The sequence below is a fragment of the Pristiophorus japonicus genome, chromosome 16 (genome assembly GCF_044704955.1).
Source record: "Pristiophorus japonicus isolate sPriJap1 chromosome 16, sPriJap1.hap1, whole genome shotgun sequence".
Taxonomy (NCBI): Eukaryota; Metazoa; Chordata; class Chondrichthyes; family Pristiophoridae; genus Pristiophorus; species Pristiophorus japonicus.
Window position 1 is genome coordinate 132,190,369 of NC_091992.1, and position 24,338 is coordinate 132,214,706.

Below are 24,338 nucleotides of genomic sequence, written 5' to 3' on the forward strand. Positions count from 1 at the left end.
GGAGTGATCATTATCTCTGTTACACTTAAGCTGGTTCCACACATATTTCTGGCTCTATTTTAGTGGAACTGGATCAAAAAGATCTGCCCAATTACCCTCAATGCTTGCACTGGTCCCAATATGTCTCATCTATTGTGACAGTAAACATAAAATTCTGGAGTGATTGCTGAGTTTGTGCCATTAAAGTATCCACGAAAACATATGGAATTGGCATACCTGCGGGAATTTAACTATGGTATTTGTTAAATAAAAAGACAAAACAAAAGCAGAACTCTCCCAGATTTCGCTGCAGTATAAACTGAAGGCCGCATTCCTGATAAAACAGCCCATCGATTGTTCACAACGTTGTTTAGGTAAAGCCAGCACATCACAATTCTGTTGTTCCTCCTCAGGGCTCCTGGTGCAAGCAGCTCTGCCCAGATAAAACCTGCTTGGGGCAGGATTAGAAAGACTTGCATTCAAATAGCGCCGTTCACATCCTCAGGACATCCCAAAGTGCTTTACAGCTTTGCTTTTTGAAGTGTAATCACAGTTATAATGTAAGAAATGCGACAGCCAATTTGTGCACAGCAAGCTCCCACAAACAGCAATGTGATAATGACCTGATAATCTATTTTTAGTGATGTTAGTTGAGGGATAAATATTGGTCAGGACACCGGGGAGAACTCCCCTGCTCTTCAAATATTGGCCATGGGATCTTTTACGCCCACCTGAGGGAGCAGACGGGGCCTCGGTTTAACGGCTCATCTGAAAGATGGCACCTCCATCAGTGCAGCACTCCCTCAGTACTACACTGGAGTTTCAGCCTGGATACCACAAGAAATAGTTCAAGCAAATAGTATGAATGCGTTTAAGGGGAAGCTGGATAGACATGAGGGAGAAAAGAATAGAAGGATATGTTGAAGGGATTAGAGAAAGAAGGTGAGAGGAGGTTCATATGGAGCACAAACACCGGCATGGACTGGTTGGGCAGAGTGGCCTGTTTCTGAGCTGTAAGTATTATGTAACACTATCAAACAGATGAAGGAGAAAGTGGAGTCGTGACACCCCTCTGAATCTGTTCTACAACAATGGGTTAAAACACTGACCTTTCATCCCTGGGAACTGGTTTAAATCCAGTTCGCGAGGATCAAAGTTTTCCTGTGGTTGTAAGAGCTCAAGATTAAATGAGCTTAAGAATTGTTTTACCCATTTCCTAGTGGGCCCATGTCCACAGCATAAAACTGCCCCTCAATGCCATTTGGCACTAAATTAGCTGTGTCAGGAAGGCCAGAAGGACGGTGGCTGTGAGAAATGGGAGCATCACACTGCTACAGAAGGAGATACTTTTTTAAAGTGACAGAAAACACGTTATAGGACGAGTGGAAGAAGCTTTGCTCTACATATAACCAGTATTATACCTGATCTGGTAGTTTTACCTACATCTATGTTCTGCCTGACCCAGGAATACTGGTGGCAAAAGTGAAAGAATGTTTTGTTCTGAGCACTCACGTTTCTCACCTTGATGAACACAAATTTCCATCAAAAATTCTCCCAACATAGGCCCTTTTGTTTCTTGCGGTGTGTTCACAGTCTGTGGCACCATGTGAGCTGAGGAATCCTTTAGTCACAGGCAGTACATCTAAGGCAGGAAACTAATGTGCTCAGAGGGGTTGTCTGGGGCTCTTTTTGTTGCTGGCTCAGCACCATTCTGAATTTAGCGTAATCTCTTAGTGCGTAACAACAAAAAAAAGGGCTTTCCAGGTGGGCAATCAGGACAATAAAAACTAGATTCACAAGGATGAGCCGAGAACCCGAGTAGCTGTTAGATGTGGTTTGTATCGAGCCATATCACAGCAAAGTTTAGGTGTAGAATTCACAGCAGAATGTAACCAGAAGGCTCAAGGAGATTAATAACACAGCGATACTGAGAGGTGTCTGGGAACGTGGCTTTTTAAGTCAGTCATAATTACAAACATTTTTAAAGTGCAACATTAAGCCAAATTTCAGAAAATAATAATAAAAAGAGGTTGATTGAATGTGGCTCTGCAGTGCATTTTGAAGTTTCCCACCAGCCTAGCTACAGGAATTCATGCTATTTTTGATGTTTTAAGAACAAACATGGAGAACAGCTCATAATTATTATGTGCACAGCCTTGATTATGCTAAATCATGGTGTTATGACTCCACCCTTCCAAAGGCATCTGCACTGGGAAACATTTCAGATGAACTAATCACAAGCCAGTCGAAAAAAAGCGCTCTGTTCTTAGTATGTGTGTAGTTGGTAATCATTCAGTGCTTGGATTTTTGTGTGTAGCTGATTTCCAATTGATGCAGGGTGCTATAGATCTTTGTTCCCAATTTCTTCTCTCCTTTATGAAGCACCAACGTATCCTGGGGATGAGACGTTAAACCGACTCAGGTGGATGTAAAACATCCCATGGCACTATTTCAAAGTAGTTCAGGGAAGTTCTCCCTGGTGTCCTTTCCAATATTTATCTCTTAACCCATGTCACTAAAACAGATTATCTGGTCACAATCACATTGCTGTTTGTGGAACCCTTGCTGTGTGCACATTTTCTCCTGCATTACAACAATGACTACACTTCAAAGGTGCTTCATTAGCTATGGTGCACTTTGGGACGTCCTGAGGTCATGAAAGATGCTATATAAATGCAAGTTCTTTCTTTTCTTTTACTGGGCTAAAGTTCTATGAGCACAGGTAGGCCTCTCCAGCACCTTGCCCAAGTGGCCATTTTTCATCTGTGATCCTAGGCAAATAGCATCAGTAAGCTATTTGAATGTGGTTGACATCATATCCAAGCCTGATCCTATCCACACAATATATACTTTCCAGCAAGAGAGAAATTCACTCAACAACATTCAGGAGTGGGAATGCTGGCTGATTTTCCCATCCCCAGGATGAGTTGTAGCACCCCCGCTCTCCCAGTTGAGTTCAAATAACTCACCAGAGACCTAGAATCATAGTTGCGACCTTCCTGCCTTTATGACGCAGTACCACACCGCACGGCCCACTTTACCATAAGAGGAACTGTACACTGGAAGTGCAGCATACCGCACAACGGAACGGTAGCATGCGGGTTTATGTCACCGATTGTCCAACTCTGTGGCAAATTGTAATCCCTGGGGTTACCGGTGCTAAGCATTTCCCCAGAGAGGAAGCGGACAGGCAGACTCGAATCACAGGGCTGCTCTACAACCATGTTTACGTTTGCACACCCCCTGCTGATATGATCAGCACTGATTGAGGCCCAGCAACATGTCACCTCCAACCCTCTCGGTGTGGGGTTTAATATACATCACCGAGAGAAGGAGAATGAAAGCAAAATGGAGCATAATGTGCAGGAGGCAAAAAAAAACCTTGCATCTGGATGGTGTGATCTTACAGTCTTGAACAAGGAATGTCTTGGAACAGCTGTTTCCGCGTTGTGGCTTCTTCACAAAGTATCTGCTTCTCTTAAATTAGTTGTTTACTTGGAAGTGCAGCATGAAAAGGAAATCTGAGTATAATAGTGATCCTGATTGGTTGAAGCTACTTTTGAAGAGTGAGCGAGGATTGCTGCCTGCATCAAACGGATCAGGCTAGGCAGCAGTCGTCTGCATCAGCACAACCTCGCTGCAGGAATTTGGGAATTCAGCCTTGGCTCGGTGGGTAGGGCTCTCACCTCTGAGTCAGAAGGTCGTGGATTCAAGTCCCTCTCCAGAGACTGAGCATGTAATAATGCAGGATGACACTCCAGGGCAGTACTAAGGGAGTGCTGCGCTGTCAGAGGTGCTCTCTTTCGGATGAGGCATTAAAACGAGAGCCCGTCTGTCCTCTCAGGTGGACGTAAAGGATCCAATGGCACTATTTCCTGGCCAATATTTATCCCTCAATCAACATCACTAAATCAGATTGCCTGATGATTTATTTCATTGCTGTTTATGGGAGCTTGCTGTGCGCAAATTGGCTGCTGCTTTCCCCTACCTTACAACAGTGACTACACTTCAGAAGGTACTTCATTGGCTGCAAAGTGCTTTGGGACGTGCTAAGGTCATGAAAGGCGCTGTATAATTGCAAGCCTTTCTTTCTTATTGAGATATAGGGGCCGAATTTCCTCGCACTGGGTTTGCAGCGCATAATTTGGATTTGCTTCTGTTTTTATCGTTGGCACGGATTTGGGCTCTTTGTGGGGGAAAAAAGTTGTTACTGCGTTAACGGAGCGCTCTAGCGGCGCTCGCCTCACAACGCTGCGAACCCTGCAGCCTCTTTAGTGGCACCCACTGGGCCACCAGGGTAGATGTCAACCAGGCCAGCGGCCTGGCACCCCTGGTGGACGCCACATTAGTGGTCGCCATTGTCCGGCCGACTGAAAAAAGATGGCGGTTGCCGCGCTCCCGCCTCCCCTTTAAGGGCGGCCGGGGCGCCACAGCTCCTCCCAAAGGGCGCAAAGGGATCAGCGCGGGACGATGATGTCATCGCCGTGTGTGCAGTGCGCTGCCGCGGTGCGAGAACCACATTTCAAATCTGCTGACGTGGATGAGGTCGCCGCGCCCACGCGCTAACTCATTAACGCACCGTTATCGCTGGCCAGTGGCGCTAACTGGCAATGCACAAAGGGGCAATTTCAGCCCCATAGTCTTCTCAGTCCAATTTCATTACAAGTGACAAGCTAACCATAGCTTTTTATTTCTTTTTGTGAGTACAAGAATGAGTGGAGGTGACTGAGGTTGAAACAATGATTTAATGAATACGCTGTTAGCAGTAGTTTCCCAATTCCTGTGTTACATCGCACCTTGACATAAGAGTCCTGCCTCCTGCAGGGAGCGTTCCATCAGATATGTCTTTGAGTGACAAACTTAACAGTTAGTGGTCTTACTGGTAATAAAGCGTATTTGCAGATTACATTGTTTTCCCTGATTGCTGTGATAAACCAAGGAGATTAAGGTTTTTTATTATTTTATTCAGAGCACCTTTTTCCTTTCTGCTTTCTGTGGGTTTTTTCTCACACCATTTACCATTTGCCGACTGAGAACCCTGGCAGGGTTGCTTTCGATGAGGTATTCAAAAGTTGACTTGCCTGATCACTTTGAAGTCCCTCCCTCTTAGGAAAGTGCCTTTTTTCCTCGGGGTTTGTCAGGAGCAAGTAGGAACGGGCAGTAAGAAGTTTCCGCACTTGTGCACTGTCGTTAATCAAACTCCCTCACACAACAGTTCATGCAAGTTCTGTACTGTTCCCCACCCAAGGGAAACCAGCACTGGAAGAAAAGCAGACGCTGAGCAGGAGAGAAAGGGAAACAATTTGAGAAGCATTAGGAAAAGGATTTTTGGAGGGCTTTGAAAACTAAGGGGGAGAGAACAAGGCAGCGGAGTAGGGCTTGCAAGATAACCAAAATAATTACTATGTATTGCAGCAGAACTAAGAGGGAATCATATCGGAGAACTGGAAGATTTGTTCAGGGACTGTCAGCTGGAGGAGACCGCTATGGTAGGCTGAGGCAAGGCCATGGAAGAAGTTAAAACCATCGACTGAGGCAGGAGGGCCAGAGGGGATTGCCGAGGACAAGCGTGATGAGTCTGGGCGTGCTATTGCGAATTAGTTGCAGTTTATGAGAGCGGGCAGGCTGGCAAAGTGGTTCCTTGTCGCTGTAAAATCTTCCGGCCCTACAACTCTCCGAGACCTCTGCGTTCTTTCAATTGTGGCCTCTTGTGTATCCCTGATTTCCATTGCCCCACCATTGGCAGCCATGAACTCATTGAATGGCGGTGCAGGCTCGAAGGGCCAAATGGCCTACTCCTGCACCTATTTTCTATGTTTCTATATGTTTCTATGACTTCAGCTGCCTAAGTCCTAAGCTCCGGAATTCCCTCCCTAAACCTCTCTCCTCCTTTAAGCCGCTTCTTAAAACCGACCTCTGTGACCAAGCTGTCCTGATATCTCTTTATGTGGCTCGATGTCAAGAATTTGACTGATACCACTCCTGTGACACAACATAGGACGTTTTACTACATTAAAGGTGCTATATAAATGCAAGTTGTTATTGTTGTCCTGCTGATAGTAGCTGTTTCGTTTGGCTGTTGTGGACGCCATTGGTCAGAGGCGGAGCGCGGAGCCTGTGCTGCAGGAAAGAGTGCTCTCAACAACTTGTATTTATATAGCGCCTTTAATGTAGTAAAACGTCCCAAGATGCTTCACAGGAGTGTTATTAAACAAAGATCACTCTTGGTATAATGGAGGCCTTATATTGTCCAATTCAGTAACCATTCTAAGTCAATTCCCCAAATTCTTTGAAACTGTTCAATCTATCTTTGAAAGGAGCAAAGGCATAACAGATTAAAGGAAGGTCTGGAGAAGTAGTTTTATTCAGAAGATTCCCATATTTTAAAATTAATAAAGCGACATTCCTAAAAAGCTATTGAGACTGGGGGTTAATTGAAAATTTAAAAACTGACATTGATCGTTTTATTAAGCAAGGATATTAAAGCTCACAGAACCAAGGGGGGTAGATGGAGTTAAGATACAGATCAGTCATGATCTAATTGAATGGCGGGACAGGCTCGAGGGGCTGAATGGTCTACTCTTGTTCCTATGTTTCAAAAAAATGGTGGAATGATGTAGCACAGGAGGCCATTTGACCCACCCTGCCTGTGCTGGCCCTCTCAAAGAGCTTTCCAATTAGTCCCACTCCTCTACCCTTTCCCCTTAGCCCTGCAAATTTTTCCCCATCAACTATCTATCCAATTTCCTTTTGAAAGTTATTATTCAATATATTCATTCATGGGATGCGGTCGTTGCTGGCAAGGCCAGCATTTATTGCCCATCCCTACTTGCCCCATGAGGAGGTGGTGGTGAGCCACCTTCTTTAAGTGCTGCAGTCCGTGTGGTGAAGGTGCTCCCATGGTGCTGTTACGGCGGGCGTTCCAGGATTTTGACTCAGCGATGATGAAGGAACGGCGATACATTGCCAAGTCAAGATGGTGTGTGACATGGAGGGAAACTTGCAGGTGATGGTGTTCCCATGTGCCTGCTGCCCTTGTCCTTCGAGGTGGTAGAGGTCGTGTGTATCAGAGCCTTCCACCGCCCTGCATTCCAGATCATAACAACCCGATTATATCGTCAAAAATAGGGTCGGGTAGCTCTGGATCAGGTCCGTGGCCAGTCTGAAATTGTGCCCTGGATTCTTTACACTGAAAATAGTACGCCGACAGCACAGAATGGCCAGCCGGTGAGGAGACCTGATGTGACGGGTCTCTGGAGGGCATATTTGACATTTGTTTTTTGAAAAGTCAAAATTTATGCGTACCATTTTTCTTTGAATTAAAACGTACTGCCTTGACTTCCTTTATCTCAAGAATTTCGGTGACCTTGGTTCAAATCCAGACAGTTGGACATGATGGATATCTCCTCTGTATGCTAGCAATAAGGGTCCTAATTTTCAATGTATTTGTGGAGTCTTAATTGAGTTCCTCGTGTAATAAAAACAGAAAATGCTGGAAATACTCAGCAGGTCAGGCAGCATCTGTGGAGAGAGAAACAAAATTCAGTTCCTTTCATCAGAATTACAGTTCCTAGTCGTCATCACAGGCAGTCCCTCGTATCGAGGATGACTTGCTTCCACGTCTAAAAGGGATGAGTTCACAGGTGTTTCAATGAAGGACCTGAACTACATCCTGAAGGGTGGAAGATGCCTGTGCGTGGATTTTTTTAACGTGGGGTGGCCATTGCACAGCAGCCACACGGGCTTGACAGAGCTAGGTCTTGATCCAGTGGCAAGGGTTAACCAGGACGACTAGAGACCAGCTCTGCTGCACGGACCTAGTGCGTGCACATATCGCAGTGTGGGCTGGGCCGTGCTGCCCCTGGGCCCTCGCCTCTTCTGGGCCCCGAACTCACGCCTCTCCTGGGGCCCGATCACGTCGCTTTGCAATCTCTCACCACTCCTTCGCTAGTATACATGGATCCACAGCCCAAAGCTCCACGCATCTTAGCAATCAGATTAGCACTAAGTTGGTCATTTCTGTCAGAGAGCACACAGAGAGAACACTGTATGAAGTATAGTAACTGGTGCAGTAAAGATGGTCTTTTGAGGTTGGTGTACAGGAGCTATATTCACAATCTAGCCATGCTGCAGTCACACAGCAATCCGATTTGGAAATGTGTCATTGTTCCTTTATCATCGCTGGGTCTAAATCCTGGAACTCGCTCCCTAACAGCACTGAGGGAGCACCATCGCCACACGGACTGCAGCGGTTCACGAAGGCGGCTCACCACCACCTTCTCAGGGGAAACCAGGGATGGACATTAAATGCCAGATATTGCCTGCGATACTCTCATCCCAGGAATGAATTTTTTTTTTAAATTTCAAGAAGTTGGAAGCATTTGAATTTAAAAGAAAGAAAAACTTGCATTTCTATAGCACCTTTCACGACCTCAGGACATCCCAAGGTGCTTCACGGCCAACTAAGTATTTTTGAAGTGCAGTCACTGTTGTAATGTGGGAAATGTGGCAACCAATTCATGCACAGCAAGCTCATAAGAATTAGAAACAGGAGTAGGCCATAGGCCTCTCGAGACTGCTCCACCATTCAATAAGATCATGGCTCATCTTCAACCTCAACTCCACTATCCCCATATTCCTTGATTCCTCTAGCGCTCCCACAAACAGCAATGAGATGATCTGTATTTATTGATGCTGGTTGAGAGATAAATATTGACCAGAACACCGGGTAACTCCCCTGCTCTTCCAATAGTGCCAGGGATCTTTTACATCCACCAGACAGGGCCTTGGTTTAACGCCTCATTAGACCGTGCAAAACTTCCTCAGCACTGCAGTGTCAGCATGGATTTTGTGCTCAAGTCTCTGGAGTGGGGCTTGAACCCACAACCTTCTGACTCAGAGGCAGGAGTGCTACCCACTGAGCCACGGCTGACAGTCATGCTGTGTCATATATAGAATACAAAGTTAAAGAAATGCGGTACCGTTTGTATAAAGGAAGAGGCCCGAGCTCCTCGGTGGTTCTGTCTGTAAAGGCAGTGCAGACCTGAGCTGGGCAGAGCGGAAGGTTCCAATGATGAGTCACGGCCGGTAACGATTTAGCTAATCACAACTTGGGGTGCAGCAGTCTCCAACCTGCATCAGTCAGAGCTCCTGCTCCTGGTCGGAATCCAACAGCCTTGCTGCAAGATGGAAAGTATTTGCATGTCGCCCCAAAGCACTTCACAGCCAATGAAGTACTAGGTGTTTATAATATGGATATCAAGTTCTTCCAGTGGAAAAACCTCCCAACGCTCGCAGTCAAGGCATACACAGGGAGAAAGGCCACTTGAATAAGGTGGTGGAGCGGTGCTAGTGCCCGTGGAACAGGTCAACACGCTGAGGGAAATCAGCAAGAAAGAAAAGATCCAAATGCGAATTCTCCACAAGATGTGAGAATCCTACGGGAAGACTTGCTCTGTGTGCTAAATGTGGTGAAATGATCATTGCATTCTTTATAAAAAGGCCAGCAACTTCATTACCGATTGTGCAGAGAGGAAATCTCTTCACCCCCACACCCCGCCCCCCGGCCCCCGGCCCTGATCTTGCCTCCCCCATCCCCATCCCCCCGTCCACATCCCTACCGCCCACCTCCCCCTCCTCCATAACCCTTGCCCCATCCCCACTGCCCACATCATGCCGGTTCCCATCCTCACCCCCCCCCCCCACCACATCACGTCCGCTCCCATTCCCCCCCCATCACTCCTATTCCCATCCCCCCCACCGCTCCCATTCCCCCCCCCCACCACATCACGTCCGCTCCCATTCCCCCCCCATCACTCCTATTCCCATCCCCCCCACCGCTCCCATTCCCCCCCACCACATCACATCCGCTCCCATTCCCCCCCCATCACTCCTATTCCCAACCCCCCCACTGCTCCCATTCCACCCCCCCACCACATCACGTCCGCTCCCATTCCCCCCCCCATCACTCCTATTCCCATCCCCCCCACTGCTCCCATTTCCCCCCCCCCGACCACATCACATCCGCTCCCATTCCCCCATCCATCACTCCTATTCCCATCCCCCCCACTGCTCCCATTCCCCCCCCACCACATCACGTCTGCTCCCATTCCCCCCCATCACTCCTATTCCCATCCCCCCCACCGCTCCCATTACCCCCCCCCCACCACATCACACCCGCTTCCATTCCCCCCATCACTCCTATTCCCACCCCCCCCACCGCTCCCATTCCCCCCCCACCACATCACATCCGCTCCCATTCCCACCCCCCCACCACTCCTATTCCCATCTTCCCCCCCCACCACTCCTATTCCTACCCCCCCACCACTCCTATTCCCATCTTCCCCCCCCCCCACCACTCGTATTCCTACCCCCCCCCCACCACTCCTATTCCCATCCCCCCCCACCACTCCTATTCCCACCCCCCCCACCACTCCTATTCCCATCCCCCCCCACCACTCCTATTCCCATCCCCCCCCCCATCACTCCTATTCCCCCCCCCCCCCCCCCCGCTTCACTCTTATTCCCATCCTCCCACCTTTGCAGTTGTAATTCTCAACAAGGTGGGTTCTTGTCCCCAAGAACAAGGCAATTTAGGACCAACGTCAGAATTCATTGATGTTCAGAGGAGTCTTCATTGACAAGGCAGCAGTAAAGAGATTTTATGAGGGGGTGGGGTGAAGGGCGGGTCAGGTAATCTTTTGAAGCCAAAATCTGATGATACAAACATTCTCTGGTGGAAGTTTTTTTTTGAGTTAAAACAATCAGGATAGGATGTGTTTGGTGTGCTCCTTATTATCACACTGAAATATTCGAATATTTTACAGATCAGATTTTTTGACGTTCTTGTTTTGATGGGAATCAGATCTGTGGCTTGTCGACTTCAAAGGTGTAGCTGCAGCTAAAGTGCTTTAAAAAGTTGCAGAGCAGGCTAACAGGAATGAAACGGGTGAGCAGGCGGCTGAAATCTGCCTCCGAGAAATTGTGAAATACCCGACCAGCGTTTGGGTTGCTCAGTCAGATTTTAGGAATATCTTTCTGGTCCCTACAATAGACAATTAATTGCACAGTTTACAAACATAAGAACGGACCATCAGTGCTCACACTATCCACTTAGACAGTACAACCTCCTGCTGCTCCTCCTGCAAATAATGGATGAGGGGCTGCAACCTCACACACGCTATAAAAACATGGAACACGGACTCATCCAGACTGCAAAAAATGGAAGTGACCTGGGAGTCCGTGAACCGAATTAAAAACTTATTGCATGGGGCTGCCGCGTGCAACGCCCTCCAGGCCAAGTCCCCAATAGATACAGGGAGGAATCCCCACTTAAAGATCCCAGGCACTATTCGAAGAAGAGCAGGGGAGTTCTTCCTGGTTTCCTGGGCAATATTTATCCTGCAACCCATATCAGTAGAACTGATTATTTGATCATTACCTCATTGCTATTTGTGAGAGCTTGCAGTGCACAAATTGGCTGCCTTATTTCTACATTACAACAGTGACTACACTTCATTGCCTCTAAAGCGCTTTGGGACGGCCTGAGGTTATGAAAAGCCTGATGTACATGCAAGTCATTCTTTCTCTTGAGAAATCCCTCCCCAAGTTCAAGCTCCAGCAGACCACTTGGTTACCCGTGACACATTACTCAGCAGTCTCATCCAGCCCACACACACCCAGCCCATCTTAGTGTCGTCCTCCCTCAGCAACTTATCAAGTTCGTTCTTAAAGGACTGTGGCATACCCATACTTACCACACCTATCAGATTATACTTAAAGGGACATTATCTGTCAGTGGATAATTACCACTTGGCCGCAAGCACTGCCACATTAGACTGCTGTGGCAAGTTCAGACGCTATATCTGCTGCTGTGTGAACATCTTTGATGCATTTCTATTTGAAATCATGGTTTTCCCTCAGGTTACAAACATTCAGCAGCAGCAGTTGGAGAGGTAGTGATGTCATAAAATCATAGAAATTTACAGCACGGAAGGAGGCCATTCGGCCCATTTTGTCTGTGCCGGCCGACAAAGAGCTATCCAGCCTAATCCCACTTACCAGCTCTTGGTCCGTAGCTTTGTAGTATATGACACTTCAAGTGCACATGCAAGTATTTTTTAAATGTGGCGAGGGTTTCTGCCTCTACCACCCTTTCAGGCAGTGAGTTCCAGACCCCCACCACCCTCTGGGTGAAAAAATTTATCCTCAAGTCCCCTCCAAACCTTCTACCAATTACTTTAAATCTAATCCCCCTGGTTGTTGACCCCTCTGCTAAGGGAAATAGGTCCTTCCTATCCACTCTATCTAGGCCCCTCATAATTTTATACACCTCAATAAGGTCTCCCCTCAGCCTCCTCTGTCCCAAAGAAAACAACCCCAACCTATCCAATCTTTCCTCATAGCTAAAATTCTCCAGTCCAGGGAACACCCTCGTAAATCTCCTCGGTACCCTCTCCAGTGTAATCACATCTTTCCTGTAATGTGGTGACCAGAACTGCACGCACTTCAGCTGTGGCCTAATTAGTGTTTTATACAGATCAAGCATAACCTCCTTGCTCTTGTATTCTATGCCTTAGCTAATAAAGGCAAGTATTCCGTATGCCTTCTTAACCACCTTATCTACCTGGCCTGCTACCTTTAGGGATCTGTGGACCTGCACTCCAAGGTCCCTCTGTTCTTCTACACTTCTCAGTGTCCTACCATTTATTGTGTATTCCCTTGTCTTGTTAGCCCTCTCCAAATGCATTACCTCATACTTCTCTGGATTGAATTCCATTTGCCACTGTTCTGCCCGCCTGACCAGTTCATTAATATCTTCCTGCAGTCTACAGCTTTCTTCTTCATTATTAACCACAAAGCCAATTTTTGTATCATTGCAAACTTCTTAATCATACCCCCTCATTGATATATACCACGACAAGCAAGGGACCCAGCACTGAGCCCTGTGGAACCCCACTGGAAACAGCCTTCCAGTCACAAAAACACCCATCAACCATTACCCTTTGCTTCCTGCCTCTGAGCCAATTTTGGATCCAACTTGCCACTTTGCCTTGAATCCCATGGGCTTTTACTTTTGTGACCAGTATGCCATGTGGGACCTTATCAAAAGCCTTGCTAAAATCCAAATACACTACATCATACACACTGCCCTCATCGACCCTCCTTGTTACCTCCTCAAAAAATTCAATCAAGTTAGTCAGACATGACTTTCCCTTAGCAAATCCATGCTGACTGTCCTTGATTAATCCATGGGTTTCTAAATGAAGATTTAGCCTGTCCCTCAGAATTTTTTCCAATAATTTTCCCACCACTGAGGTTAGGCTGTAATGATCCCTTTCTCCCTTTTTAAACAACAGTACAATGTTAGCAGTCTTCCAGTCCTCTAGCACCACACCTGGCCACAGCCACACCACAGCCAGAGAGGATTAGAAAATGATGATAAGAGCCTCTGCTATTTCCTCTCTTGCTTCTCTTTACAGCCTGGGATATATTTCATCCGGGCCTGGGGATTTATCCACTTTCAAAGATGCTAAACCCCTTAATACTTCCTCTCTCACTGTTTATTTCATCTAATATTTCACACTCCTCCTCCCTAATTGCAATGTCTGCATCACCTCTTTCTTTTGTGAAAACAGACGCAAAATATTCATTAAGAACAATTCTCATGTCTTCCACCTCCACACACACATTACTTTTATAGTCTCTAATAGGCCCTACTCTTTCTTTAGTTATCCTCTTGCTCTTAATGTTTTTATAAAACACTTTTTGATTTTCTTTGATTTTACTTGCCAGAATGTTTTCATGCTCTCTCTTTGCTTTCCTAATTTCCCTTTTAATTTCACCCCTACACTTTCTATATCCCTCTAGGGTTTCTGCAGTATTGAGCCCTCGGTATCTGTCATAAGCCTCCATTTTTTTCTTTATCCTACTCAGTATGCCCTTTGACATCCAGGGGCCTCTAGATTTGTTAGTCCCACCCTTTTTCTTTAAGAGAACATACTTGCTCTGAACACTCACGACCTTCTCCTTGAATGCCTCCCACTGCTCTGACACTGATTTACTTTCAAGTAGCTGTTTCCTGTCCACTTTGGCTAAATCACATCTCAGCTTAGCAAAGCTGGGTTTTCCCCAATTGAGAACTTTTACTCCTGGTCTATCTTTGTCCTTTTCCATAACTACCTTAAATCTAACTGAATTATGATCACTAGCACCAAAATGCTCCCCTTCCATCTGTTCAGCCTCATTCCCTAAAACTAAGTCCAGAACCGCCCCCTCCCTTGTTGGGCTTGCTACACACTGGCTAAAAAAGTTCTCTTGAATGCATTTTAGGAATTCTGCAACCTCTATACCTTTCACACTAATTCTATCCTAGTTAATATCAGGTTAGTTGAAATCCCCTATTACTGCCCTATAGATTTTGCACTTCTCAGAAATTTGTCGACATATTTGCTCTTCTATCTCCCTCTGACTGTTTGGGGGTCTACAGTACACTCCCAGCAGTATGATTGCCCCTTTTTTGCTCTTCAGTTCAACCCATATGGCCTCATTTGAAGATCCTCCTAACACATCAACCCTCCTCACAGCTGTAATTGTTTTGTTAATCAATACTGCGACTTCCCCTCCTTTTTTACCCCCCTCTCTCCCATCTGAAAACCCTGTAACCAGGAATGTTGAGCTGCCATTCCTGCCTTCTTTCAGTCATGTCTCAGTAATAGCTATAATATCATACTCCCAAGTGTCTATCTGCGCCCTCAGCTCATCTGCCTTATTCCCTAGACTCCTTGCATTGAAGTGTATACCATTTAGCACTGCCAAACTCCCTTGTTGTCTATTTTCTAGCCTTTGTTTCCTCTGCCTTCCAAACTCGCTTACTAATTTTCTGCCTTCCAATTCCAGCTTTGTTTCTCTCCCTTCTGAAACCACTCTCAGGTTCCCATCCCCCTGCCAAACTAGTTTAAACCCTCTCCAACAGAACTAGCAAAACCACCCTGGTTCTGTTGAGGTGCAACCCGTCCGGCTTATACAGGTCCTACCTCCCCCAGAAACAGTCCCAATGCCTCAGGAATCTAAAGCCCTCCCTCCTGCACCATCTCTCCAGCCACAAATTCATCTGCTCGATCCTCCTATTTCTGTACTCACTAGCACGTGGCACCGGGAGTAATCCGGAGATTACTACCTTTTGAGGTCCTGCTTTTTAACCTCATTCCTAGCTCCCTAAGATCTGCCTGCAGGACCTCATCCCTCTTTCTACCGATATGAACAATGACTTCTGGCTGATCATGCTCCTCCCTCAGAATGTCATGGGATTTTGTTTTCGTGGTCTTGTCTATAAACGAGCAGAAAGTGTTGCAAGATCCTCTGAGGGGATTTTCATCGCTCCACCATTGCCTTCAGACCCTAAGCTCTGGAATTCCCTCCATAAACCTCTCCGCCTTTCTACTTCTCTCTTTCCTCCTGTCCCGCTCCTTAAAACCTACCTCTTTAACCAAGCTTTTAGTCGCCTGTCCTAACATCTTTTTACGTGGCAGGGCATCAAAATTCTGTCTGATTACGCTCCTATGAAGCCCCGTCGGATGTTAAAGGCGCTATATAAATGCAGGTTGTTGTTGTAGTCTCCTGCCAGCCCAGATTTTCCACCCAATCTGTATTTGGGCAGGAGTTGTCTTCCTCACAGTATCTGTCAAACACCACCCTCTTTCACCACTTATTAAGGGACGGAGCCCTATTTCTGCAGCTTTTGTTTGCGACATTCATTGGAATCTGAAGCTGTAATTGCTGAGCGTTTATACGCAGAACATGTCAGAATATTTCCTTTTTTTTCGCTGTCGAGTTTTATGTCTTAGTCTCATTGAAATGAAGCAACTTCAGATGAAAGCAGGTATGAAACAGAACAGCTTAAAAATCACATTAACTTTGGTCTCCTGCTCCTTTAATAATAGAACGCTTTATTTTTTGAGAAGCCTCCAAATTCCGTTACATTGTCTGCTGGCTTTACTTCATCCCGTAATAGTAAGACAGGTTTTGCTTAAAAGTGAAATGTGATCCCCATTATCCTCTTTTTTACAGATTACTCATATCCAGCAGGAATATGAAATGAAAATCAAAGGTCTGATGCCTGCCACAGTGCAACAGGAACTCGAAGACACCATTGTTTCCATGAAGTCTCAGGTAAATCTCGGCATATAGCGGTAGGATAATAATAATATATTTTATTTATATAGCGCCTTTAACGTAGTAAAACATCCCAAGGCGCTTCACAGCAGTGTTACAGACAAACAGATAAATTTGACACCGAGCCACAGAAGAAGAAATTAAGGCAGATGACCAAAAGCTTGTTTAAAGAGGTAGGTTTTAAGGAGCGTCTTAAAGGAAGGAAGAGAGGTGTAGAGGTTTAGGGAGGGAGTTCCAGAGCTTAGGGCCCAGGCAGCTGAAGGCACGTCCACTGATGGTTCAGCAGTTATAATGAGGGATGTTCAAGAGGCCAGAATTTGAGGAGCGCAGACATCTCGTGGGGTTGTGAGGCTGAAAAAGATTACAGAGATAGGGAGGGGCGAGGCCATGGAGTGATTTGTAAACAAGGAAGTAAGTGTTTTTTACTCTTTTTTTTCATTCGTTCTCGGGATGTGGGTGTCGCTGGCAAGGCCAGCACTTATTGCCCATCCCTAATTGCCCTTGAGAATGTGGTGGTAAGCCGCCTTGAACTGCTGCAGTCCGTGTGGTGAAGGTGCTCCCACAGTGCTGTTAGGGAGTTCCAGGATTCTGACCCAGCGACGATGAAGGAACGGCACTATATTCCAAGTCAGGATGGTGTATAATTTGGAGGGGAACTTGGAGGTGATGGTGTTCTCATGCGCCTGCTGCCCTTGTCCTTCTAAGTGGTGGAGGTGATGGGTTTGGGAGATGCTATCAAAGAAGCCTTGGCGAGTTGCTGCAGTGCAAAGTCTCCTGAAGCCAATGGTTCATCCTGGGGTGGGCATCCCAGTCCAAGGGTGTCGGCTGCCCCTCCAGTGTCTAGGCCAAGTGGCGAGGTTTCATGTTCAGCCTACACAGTGAGGGTCGGCAGGCTCTTTTGTCAGGACTGACAAGAGAGCAATCAGGAACAGAAACCCAGATTGACTGTCTTTCTCCTTTCTAGCCCTGGGCTGCAGAGGCTAATTGTAGCATCCCGACTGCCAACTCTGTTCCCAGCGCACCCCTCTTGTTGTCTGCCATTATTCCACAAAATACAAACTCTTGCGTCTTATTACATTTTATTTGCAGTAACTCTTGGGGTTGGATTTTAGGCTGTTCTGTTTTCGAGGCTGGGCAGGAAAGTTGCCGGCCGGGAATAGTTTGCGTTTTGGTGAGGAAGTTTCGGTATCTGGGCCCTGCGTCCGGGGGCGTAGCGCGAAGGGAGGCGCTGTACACTTTTTGTGGTGCAATGATGGAAAACTGGCGAATTAAAGTGCCGGGCCGTGTGTGCTCCGAGAGGGGCCTGGGGCGCCTTTACCTGCTTACAAAAAAAACACATAAGCATTCCCAAAAACATTGCCCACACCACCACAACTCAAATCGCTAAAAAAATTTAAAGAACAAACACTCGCACTTACTTTCGGAGCACTTTACCTTCCTCACCGCCGCCGGTTCTCCAGGCGGCCATTGTACTGCCGGTATCACAACCAGAGGCGTTGCACACTTACGGACTGGAGGATGGTGAAGGGACGCAGGAGACCTGAACGCTGCCTTTCATACCGCGCCGGGACGAAACCCAGAGCGCAAAGGACTGGAAAATCCCCCCCCCCCCCCCCCCACCAGATTTCTCCCCTCTTCTGAAGGTGCTGACTCATGCTGTGTGCTTAGGAGGTGTCCTTCCAGTACCTCACCCAGTGGCCAGTCTTCCTGTGTGAGCTGAAATGGTGGGTGTTGATAAGACTATTTGGCTATGGAGGGCATCAGAGTCCATTACATATGCATTTTTGCAGCAGGGATTGCTGGTTAGTGATCAAGAGCGGGAACCCTGGCTGATTTCCCACTCTGCCCCACCATCTTACTAGCACTGGGGCACACAGCCCAATTGGCACTGATACCCCACCTGGAACCTCCTGGTCTGCACAGCCTAGTACACTTACGCCTTTACCTGATCGACTTCCAGGTAAGTTAACAGTAGAAAGAAAGCATCACAGGTGGAAATGTGCTCTTCTCATATAGCTGCACCCATAACTAAATCCTGGTACGAGTTATTTACCTAGTCAACTGCCAGCTCCCTGTAATAAAAAACTCATGGCATGGACCTCGCTGAAGCTGGCAGTGTGCTGCAGCAATATTTGGGGGACACCAGTTGATTTCCTCGATACTCTCTCATCAAAGGCTCATTTTCCATCTCCGTGTCATTAGCTGCATTACTGTTGATTGCATTGTTGCATACAATTACACAACACTGAAATGCACAACATGGTGACGGTGCCAGAGCAAACGATAAATAGGACAGGTTCTGTTCCTTGGACTTAGTCACATGCAGAAAGAACAGTGGTGCCAAGGAGTAAATACAAGGCCTTTCGCCCCACAGCAAACCTGATGGGAAGTACTGCTGCAGATTTTCCCATGTCTGCATTTTGGCCCATTTATTTACGCACAGCTAAATTTGGATAAAACCAAGCTGCTCCCAGTGCTGAAGAAAATGTTCTCTAGTTGAGTAACCAGAGGTTTATAATTGCAGTATTGGTAGAGCAGAATCCAGAAATCTGATCCCACCAACTGCTGTCTGACAGGGACACAAACCTTAGACCTCCCAGCATACCAGGACCAATGGACAGGATAGATGCATAGTTATAGGCTACAAGGGGTGATTTATCCCCATATATCTGGTTTTTGCCTCTCCCAGGAGGTCATATGGCTCCGGTTGGGGTGGAGTGTAGAATGTTTTAGTATAAGGGGTGTCGCAGTTGTGTGGGGCGGTTTGGTTGGGCTGGGTGCTCTTTGCCTTTCTGTCATTGTTCATCGGTTTATATGTAACCTTTAGGACTGCTGACCGAGGGCCGAGCGGCTCTTTGTCGGCCGACGTGGACACGATGGGCCGGAATGACCTCCTTCTGCTCTGTGAACTTCTATGTTTCTATCAACTCTGGAGAAGTGCATTTCTGTTGTGTTTGTCTAATTCTAGAGCCCTAAATCTTTTCCCTTTCATTTCAGCTATGATGTATTTTAGTGTTTGAATGCACTATGTGGTTAAACAGGAGATTGCAGCCAGCCATTATCGCAGTTTATCAGTCCCAGAGCCCAGTCACAATTGTTTCGCACACACCAATGTCACACCATGGATTTATCCTGCACTTTCATCATCGTGTTTGAATTCAAGACTGAGGCAACAGCTGTTTTGTTACACAACTTTCAGGCACTTTTCACCTCACTGTACAAAGCTGTGAGTCGTACTGGAGTGTTTACTCTGGATAAGTCTCAGTATATAAAACATTTTACAGCTTGGCTATGATCGGGGGAACAGTGGGATCACATCTGAGCTCCTTAAAGAGCCCAACAAAGCCAAGCAACTCATTAATCGAGTGACGTTACATTATTTGCCACTGTTGGTAGTAAGATCCTAAAACTGGGAATCTACCAGCAGGAAGACATGACGATTAAAAATACTATTTCTTACAAATAAACTGTTGCTTATCACTTGGTAAACTTGCAGTGTTATATCATTCAGATTTTGTTTTGGCCAATGTTCTGCCCTCCTTTGCTGAAGATGCTGATTCTCGTGCCCCAAACCCGTCACACTTCAAATCCCAACATGCTAGTAATGGCCTTTACATCACCAATACAGACGGTTTGGACTTTGAAGATGGAGGGTGGCAATTGTCTTATCCACAAATCATTACAGCAGATGGTACTTATGTTTAACAGGGAAACATGGGGAAGTCAGCAATAAACTGGGACTCAGGAAATGGGAAGTTTTACTACCCAGTTGAAGTAGGGTACGAGGAAATGATGAAGGTCATCTTCCCCAGACATTAACATCCTCCCACTCTGCCTGGGTGGATCTTAGCCCCTTCCTCACCTTGCTTGGTGACCAGCTCAAAATACCTCAAGTTTTACCAGGTAACAGAAATTCAGCAAAAACATGTTTTGGTTTCTGTACCTGTGGGGCCATCCTGCTTGCATCTGCCCTGAAATGTTCATTATCTGAGAAATTATTTAGCAGTCACGGTACCCAAAAAAGCAGATGAGAAAAACACTGTGCACGGGTTTGTACTGGGTCAAGAAAGTTGGAGTCGTAAAATTACGGCACAGTATTCAGGGGTGGCGTGCCGTGTATCCATTTAGTGAACAAGTCACCAAGATACTCCAGCTAACGAATGGTGGTCGGGGAAAGGGGTAGGGTCATGTCAACTGGGAGCCCTGACATTGTTTGCTATGCAAAGCGCAATCCGTCTCAATATCATTTATATGTTTGGGTGTCATGAACTGCTGAAACCTGTCTGTTCTTTTCAAAGTATTTTGTTTATTAAATGGTAATTTTACCTTTTTTGTATATTTAGGTAACTTTCCTTCAAAAGAGGGCATCCGTTCTTCAGGAGGAGCTGAACACCTACCGCCACAGAAGGTGGGTGTGTTGCTTCACAAGCAATTTAACTGTGTCACCTCCCAATGCCTTCACCGTTTCTGGCTTTTTAATATCATGGAGTGGGAGCAGCAGCATGCTGTCTGTAACCAGTTAAAGTAGCTGGAGTTGTTACCATGGTGACATAATTCAAGTGAGACTGCGAAACATAAAACTATTTTCATGGAGGTTTTCTTCCCCCTCCCCCACCAAAGGTGCTGACTCCGAGCTGGGCTACCGTTCTTCTGGGGGAGCGGCAAACACGCTCAGGTGCCTCGTCCAACTGCCCATTATTTATGTGGGAGCCTTGACCGTGAGCAGGGACAGGCTATTTGACCATGGGGGCATCACAGCCAAGCCCAATCCTCTCTGGGCACATACAGACTTTCTGGGAGGCGTTGCTGGATCGCCATCGGGGGTGGGAAGCCTACCTACCTAAGACAGGACAGTGAGGCCAATTCTCATGCAACAAGCTGTCCTGTCTGAGGTTAATCAACTCATGGGTGGACTGAGGATCGAACCAAGGTCTTGCTGGCCTGTAAGGCTCAGCTACACCCTAGATAAACTCACTGAGCTTCCAGGACAGCCAAGTGAAACTGTCCTTTTCAAGGTTATTTTGGGCAGGATTTTTAATCTCCACATTTTCTGGTTCTGTCCAGAAATTCCTGCAGATTCTTATTCCTACCAGTCCTACGATATGCTTAACCAGCGACTTTGTAAAGAAGATTTGGAAGCTTCCAGGCCAGAAACTGCTGATGACACAGAGGCTTTAAATATTTAAGATTCCTTGAGATTTTGAAAGCAGCTTGGGAATTGTTAAAGTTACAAACTTTTCCAGATGAAGTGAGGGGTTTAGTTGATCAGACGGCTACAGCCTGTACAATGTGAAGTTCTTACATCTTTCTCCCTGTCCTGAGATCACTTAGTAAGAGAGCCACTGGGATGTGATTCCATGGGCACTGGTTTCCCGCCAAGTGGCCAGTTCTTTATATGTGAGCTTAGATAGCAAGTGTCAGCAAATTGCTTGACTATATTGGGCACCATAGCCATGTGGTTCCCAACCCTTTCCAATTTTTTTAATATCTTTGTTCTTTTGGTCATTTGTCCTACTATCTCCTTATAGAATTATAAAGCACAGAAGGCAGCCATTCGGCCCATCGTGTCTCTTTGGTAGAGCTAACCAATTAGGCCCACTCCCCTGCTCTTTCCCCATAGCCCTGTAAATGTTTTCTCTTCAAGTATTTATCCAATTCCCTTGAAAGTTGCTATTGAATCTGCTTCCACCACCCTTTCAGGCAATGCATTCCAGATCAGAATAAAATTACTGCGTAAAAGAATGTTTCATCATGTCACCTCTGGTTCTTTTGCCAATCACCTTTTTAAAAAAAAAATACCTTATGTAGCTCGATGTCAAATTTTGTTTGGTCACGCTCCTGCAAAGCGCCTTGGGATGTTTTACTACATTAAAGGCACTATATAAATGCAAGTTATTATTGTTGTTGTTGAGATGTGGATGACACTGGCAAGGCTGCATTTATTGCCCAACCTAAGTTAGGTGATGACGGACTGCCTCCTTGAACCGCTGCAGTCCTTGTGATGATGGTGCTCCCACCATGGTGTTAGGTACGGCAATTTCCAGGATATCGACCCAGCGATGATGAAGGAAAGGCGATATATGTCAGGATGGGGTGTGACTTGGAGGGCTACATGGAGGTGATGGTGTTCCCACAACATTGCTGCTCTTGTCCTTCTTGATGATGGAGGTCGCAGAAGAGCGAGGTGTCTTGTGTGTTTGATGTCATCAAGCAATAGAACAGAGATTACTTCCTACTAATAACACAGATCATAGAAGGAGCCAAAGGGTATCCTGTTTTAAGACGAGTCCAAGGCTATAATAAAACAAATTGGCTGCAGTTTAGAGCCTATAATGTTAATTATCACAGTCAATAAACATGCATATGTTATTTAATGGATGTGACACTTAGAATCATAAATGATAGAATCATACAGCATAGAACGAGGCCATTCAGCCCATCGTATTGGTTCCGGCTCTGTGAAAGAGCTATCCAGTTAGTTCCACTCCCTTGCTCTCTCCCCATAACTGTGCAAATTCCACCCACTCTGTGATGTGAGTACCATTTAATGATTGTAAATAATGAAATAGATATTTACACAGAAGAGAAATATCAGTGACCTCTTTTTTTTGGGTCTAAGCATTTTACCAGACAAGCTTTGTCCGTGATTATATTTTTTTAAATCAGCTGATAGTTTGGACATAATCTGCTCATAACCTGAGCCAGATCCGATGGAATAAGGTACACAAGATATGCAAAGGCCACATTCAGTCCTGACATCACTCTGAATCCTCTCTATACAAGCATCTCGAGGTGGCATTTGTACACTGATTGGAATGAGAATAACTCCATTCATATGCTGCCATATATGTTAAATTGTAAACGTGTAAATTCTGAGCTCATCTAACCGCCGCCCGCAGTGTGAACATGATGTAATGTGTGACTGATTGTGGAGCCTCTGATTGTCATGTTCAGTCACCATCATTAAAGCAATGATGAAACAGAAAAAACCTAATTACACTCACCTGCCAATGATACGCCTCTACTGGCGGGAGGGTATAATTACAGCGTGACATGTTTACATAGGCAGTTTCCATTGTAAATGTGGACAGAGGAATTTAGTGTGTGCATGGATATAAGCTTCTTAATATATTCATGGATTTATTTATTTCCTTTTTAAGCAGAATTAGTTTGTACCCGAACAAAATCTGTCATTTTTATATTTCAGATGATGAACCGCTGGATGATTTCCTTGCCTCACTCATACCTTTAATATAACCAGCATGGGACAGAATGGGAGGCCAGTAGTATCAACAACCATTGTGTAAGGACAAGCATCTTATGTGTGGGAACAGTGAGATTAGAAGCTGAATATCAGTAATCTTGAAGGTCAAAAAGACAGTATTTCCCCCGCCAGTGTTGTGTCTGCCATTGGCTTTGTTTTGCTCCAATCAAACACCCTTTTAACTTTATTTTTGCTTTCCAAAATATTTATACACTTTATTTTATAAACTGTATTAATAATCTGTAAGTCTGTACATGTCATTGTCAATATTTTACTATTATTTAAGCCTGCAGTTCTTGTGTTGTCACTAGCAATCAAGTTCACATTTAAAATTATGCTTTGTATCGTACTTCATTTTGGTTTTTACATTGTTATGATTTTTATACACTAACATCTTATTAAAGTATCTATTTCATGCATGTTTGTTTTATGATTGTTTTACGGTGTTGTGACATCTTTGAGGGAGCTTTCTGCCATAATCGAAGTAATTTGTTGCCTAATTCCTGTCTGAATAATCATGAAGTTTCTTTAATCATTTTTTCATAAAATTACATATTATTAGCCTGGATCATCATTTTGGAATCTGGAATTCCATCAGCCAGCCTATTTGACATTAGTACCACAATAATTTTATGTATTGTTTTAAAGGTTGAGGAAGCTCTCCTGATGGACCAGTGGGTAAATATATCCCCATGTAGTACTGATCCATACTGGCCAGAAGATCCCAGGATAATCTCCTGGTCTGTGCTGAGTTAGCTGCTCTGAGCTAAGGGACGATTTTGGGCAATCCAATTGGCCACTCAGGGCGGTGGAATTGTGCCCTGACATGAGTCAGCACCTTCAGGAGAAGAGGAAGGGAAAAAATATTATTTTGAGTTAAGTTTTATGAAGATGCTGGAAAAACATTAATCCTGCTGCTGAA

General features: G+C 45.6%; 1 protein-coding gene across 5 annotated transcripts in view; it reads left to right on the forward strand.

Annotated features, from left to right (window-relative positions):
• cep112 (centrosomal protein 112) overlaps positions 1-23,803 on the forward strand; it is a 516,124-nt gene extending 492,321 nt beyond the window's left edge. For all 5 annotated transcript variants that reach the window (XM_070857896.1, XM_070857897.1, XM_070857899.1 and 2 more), the window contains 3 exons: positions 16,048-16,149; positions 20,496-20,560; positions 23,360-23,803. In XM_070857896.1, coding sequence (XP_070713997.1) covers positions 16,048-16,149; positions 20,496-20,560; positions 23,360-23,363 — 171 coding nt within the window. In that variant the 3' untranslated portion in view covers positions 23,364-23,803. The remainder of the gene's footprint in view (positions 1-16,047; positions 16,150-20,495; positions 20,561-23,359) is intronic.
• Positions 23,804-24,338: the final 535 nt, after the last annotated feature.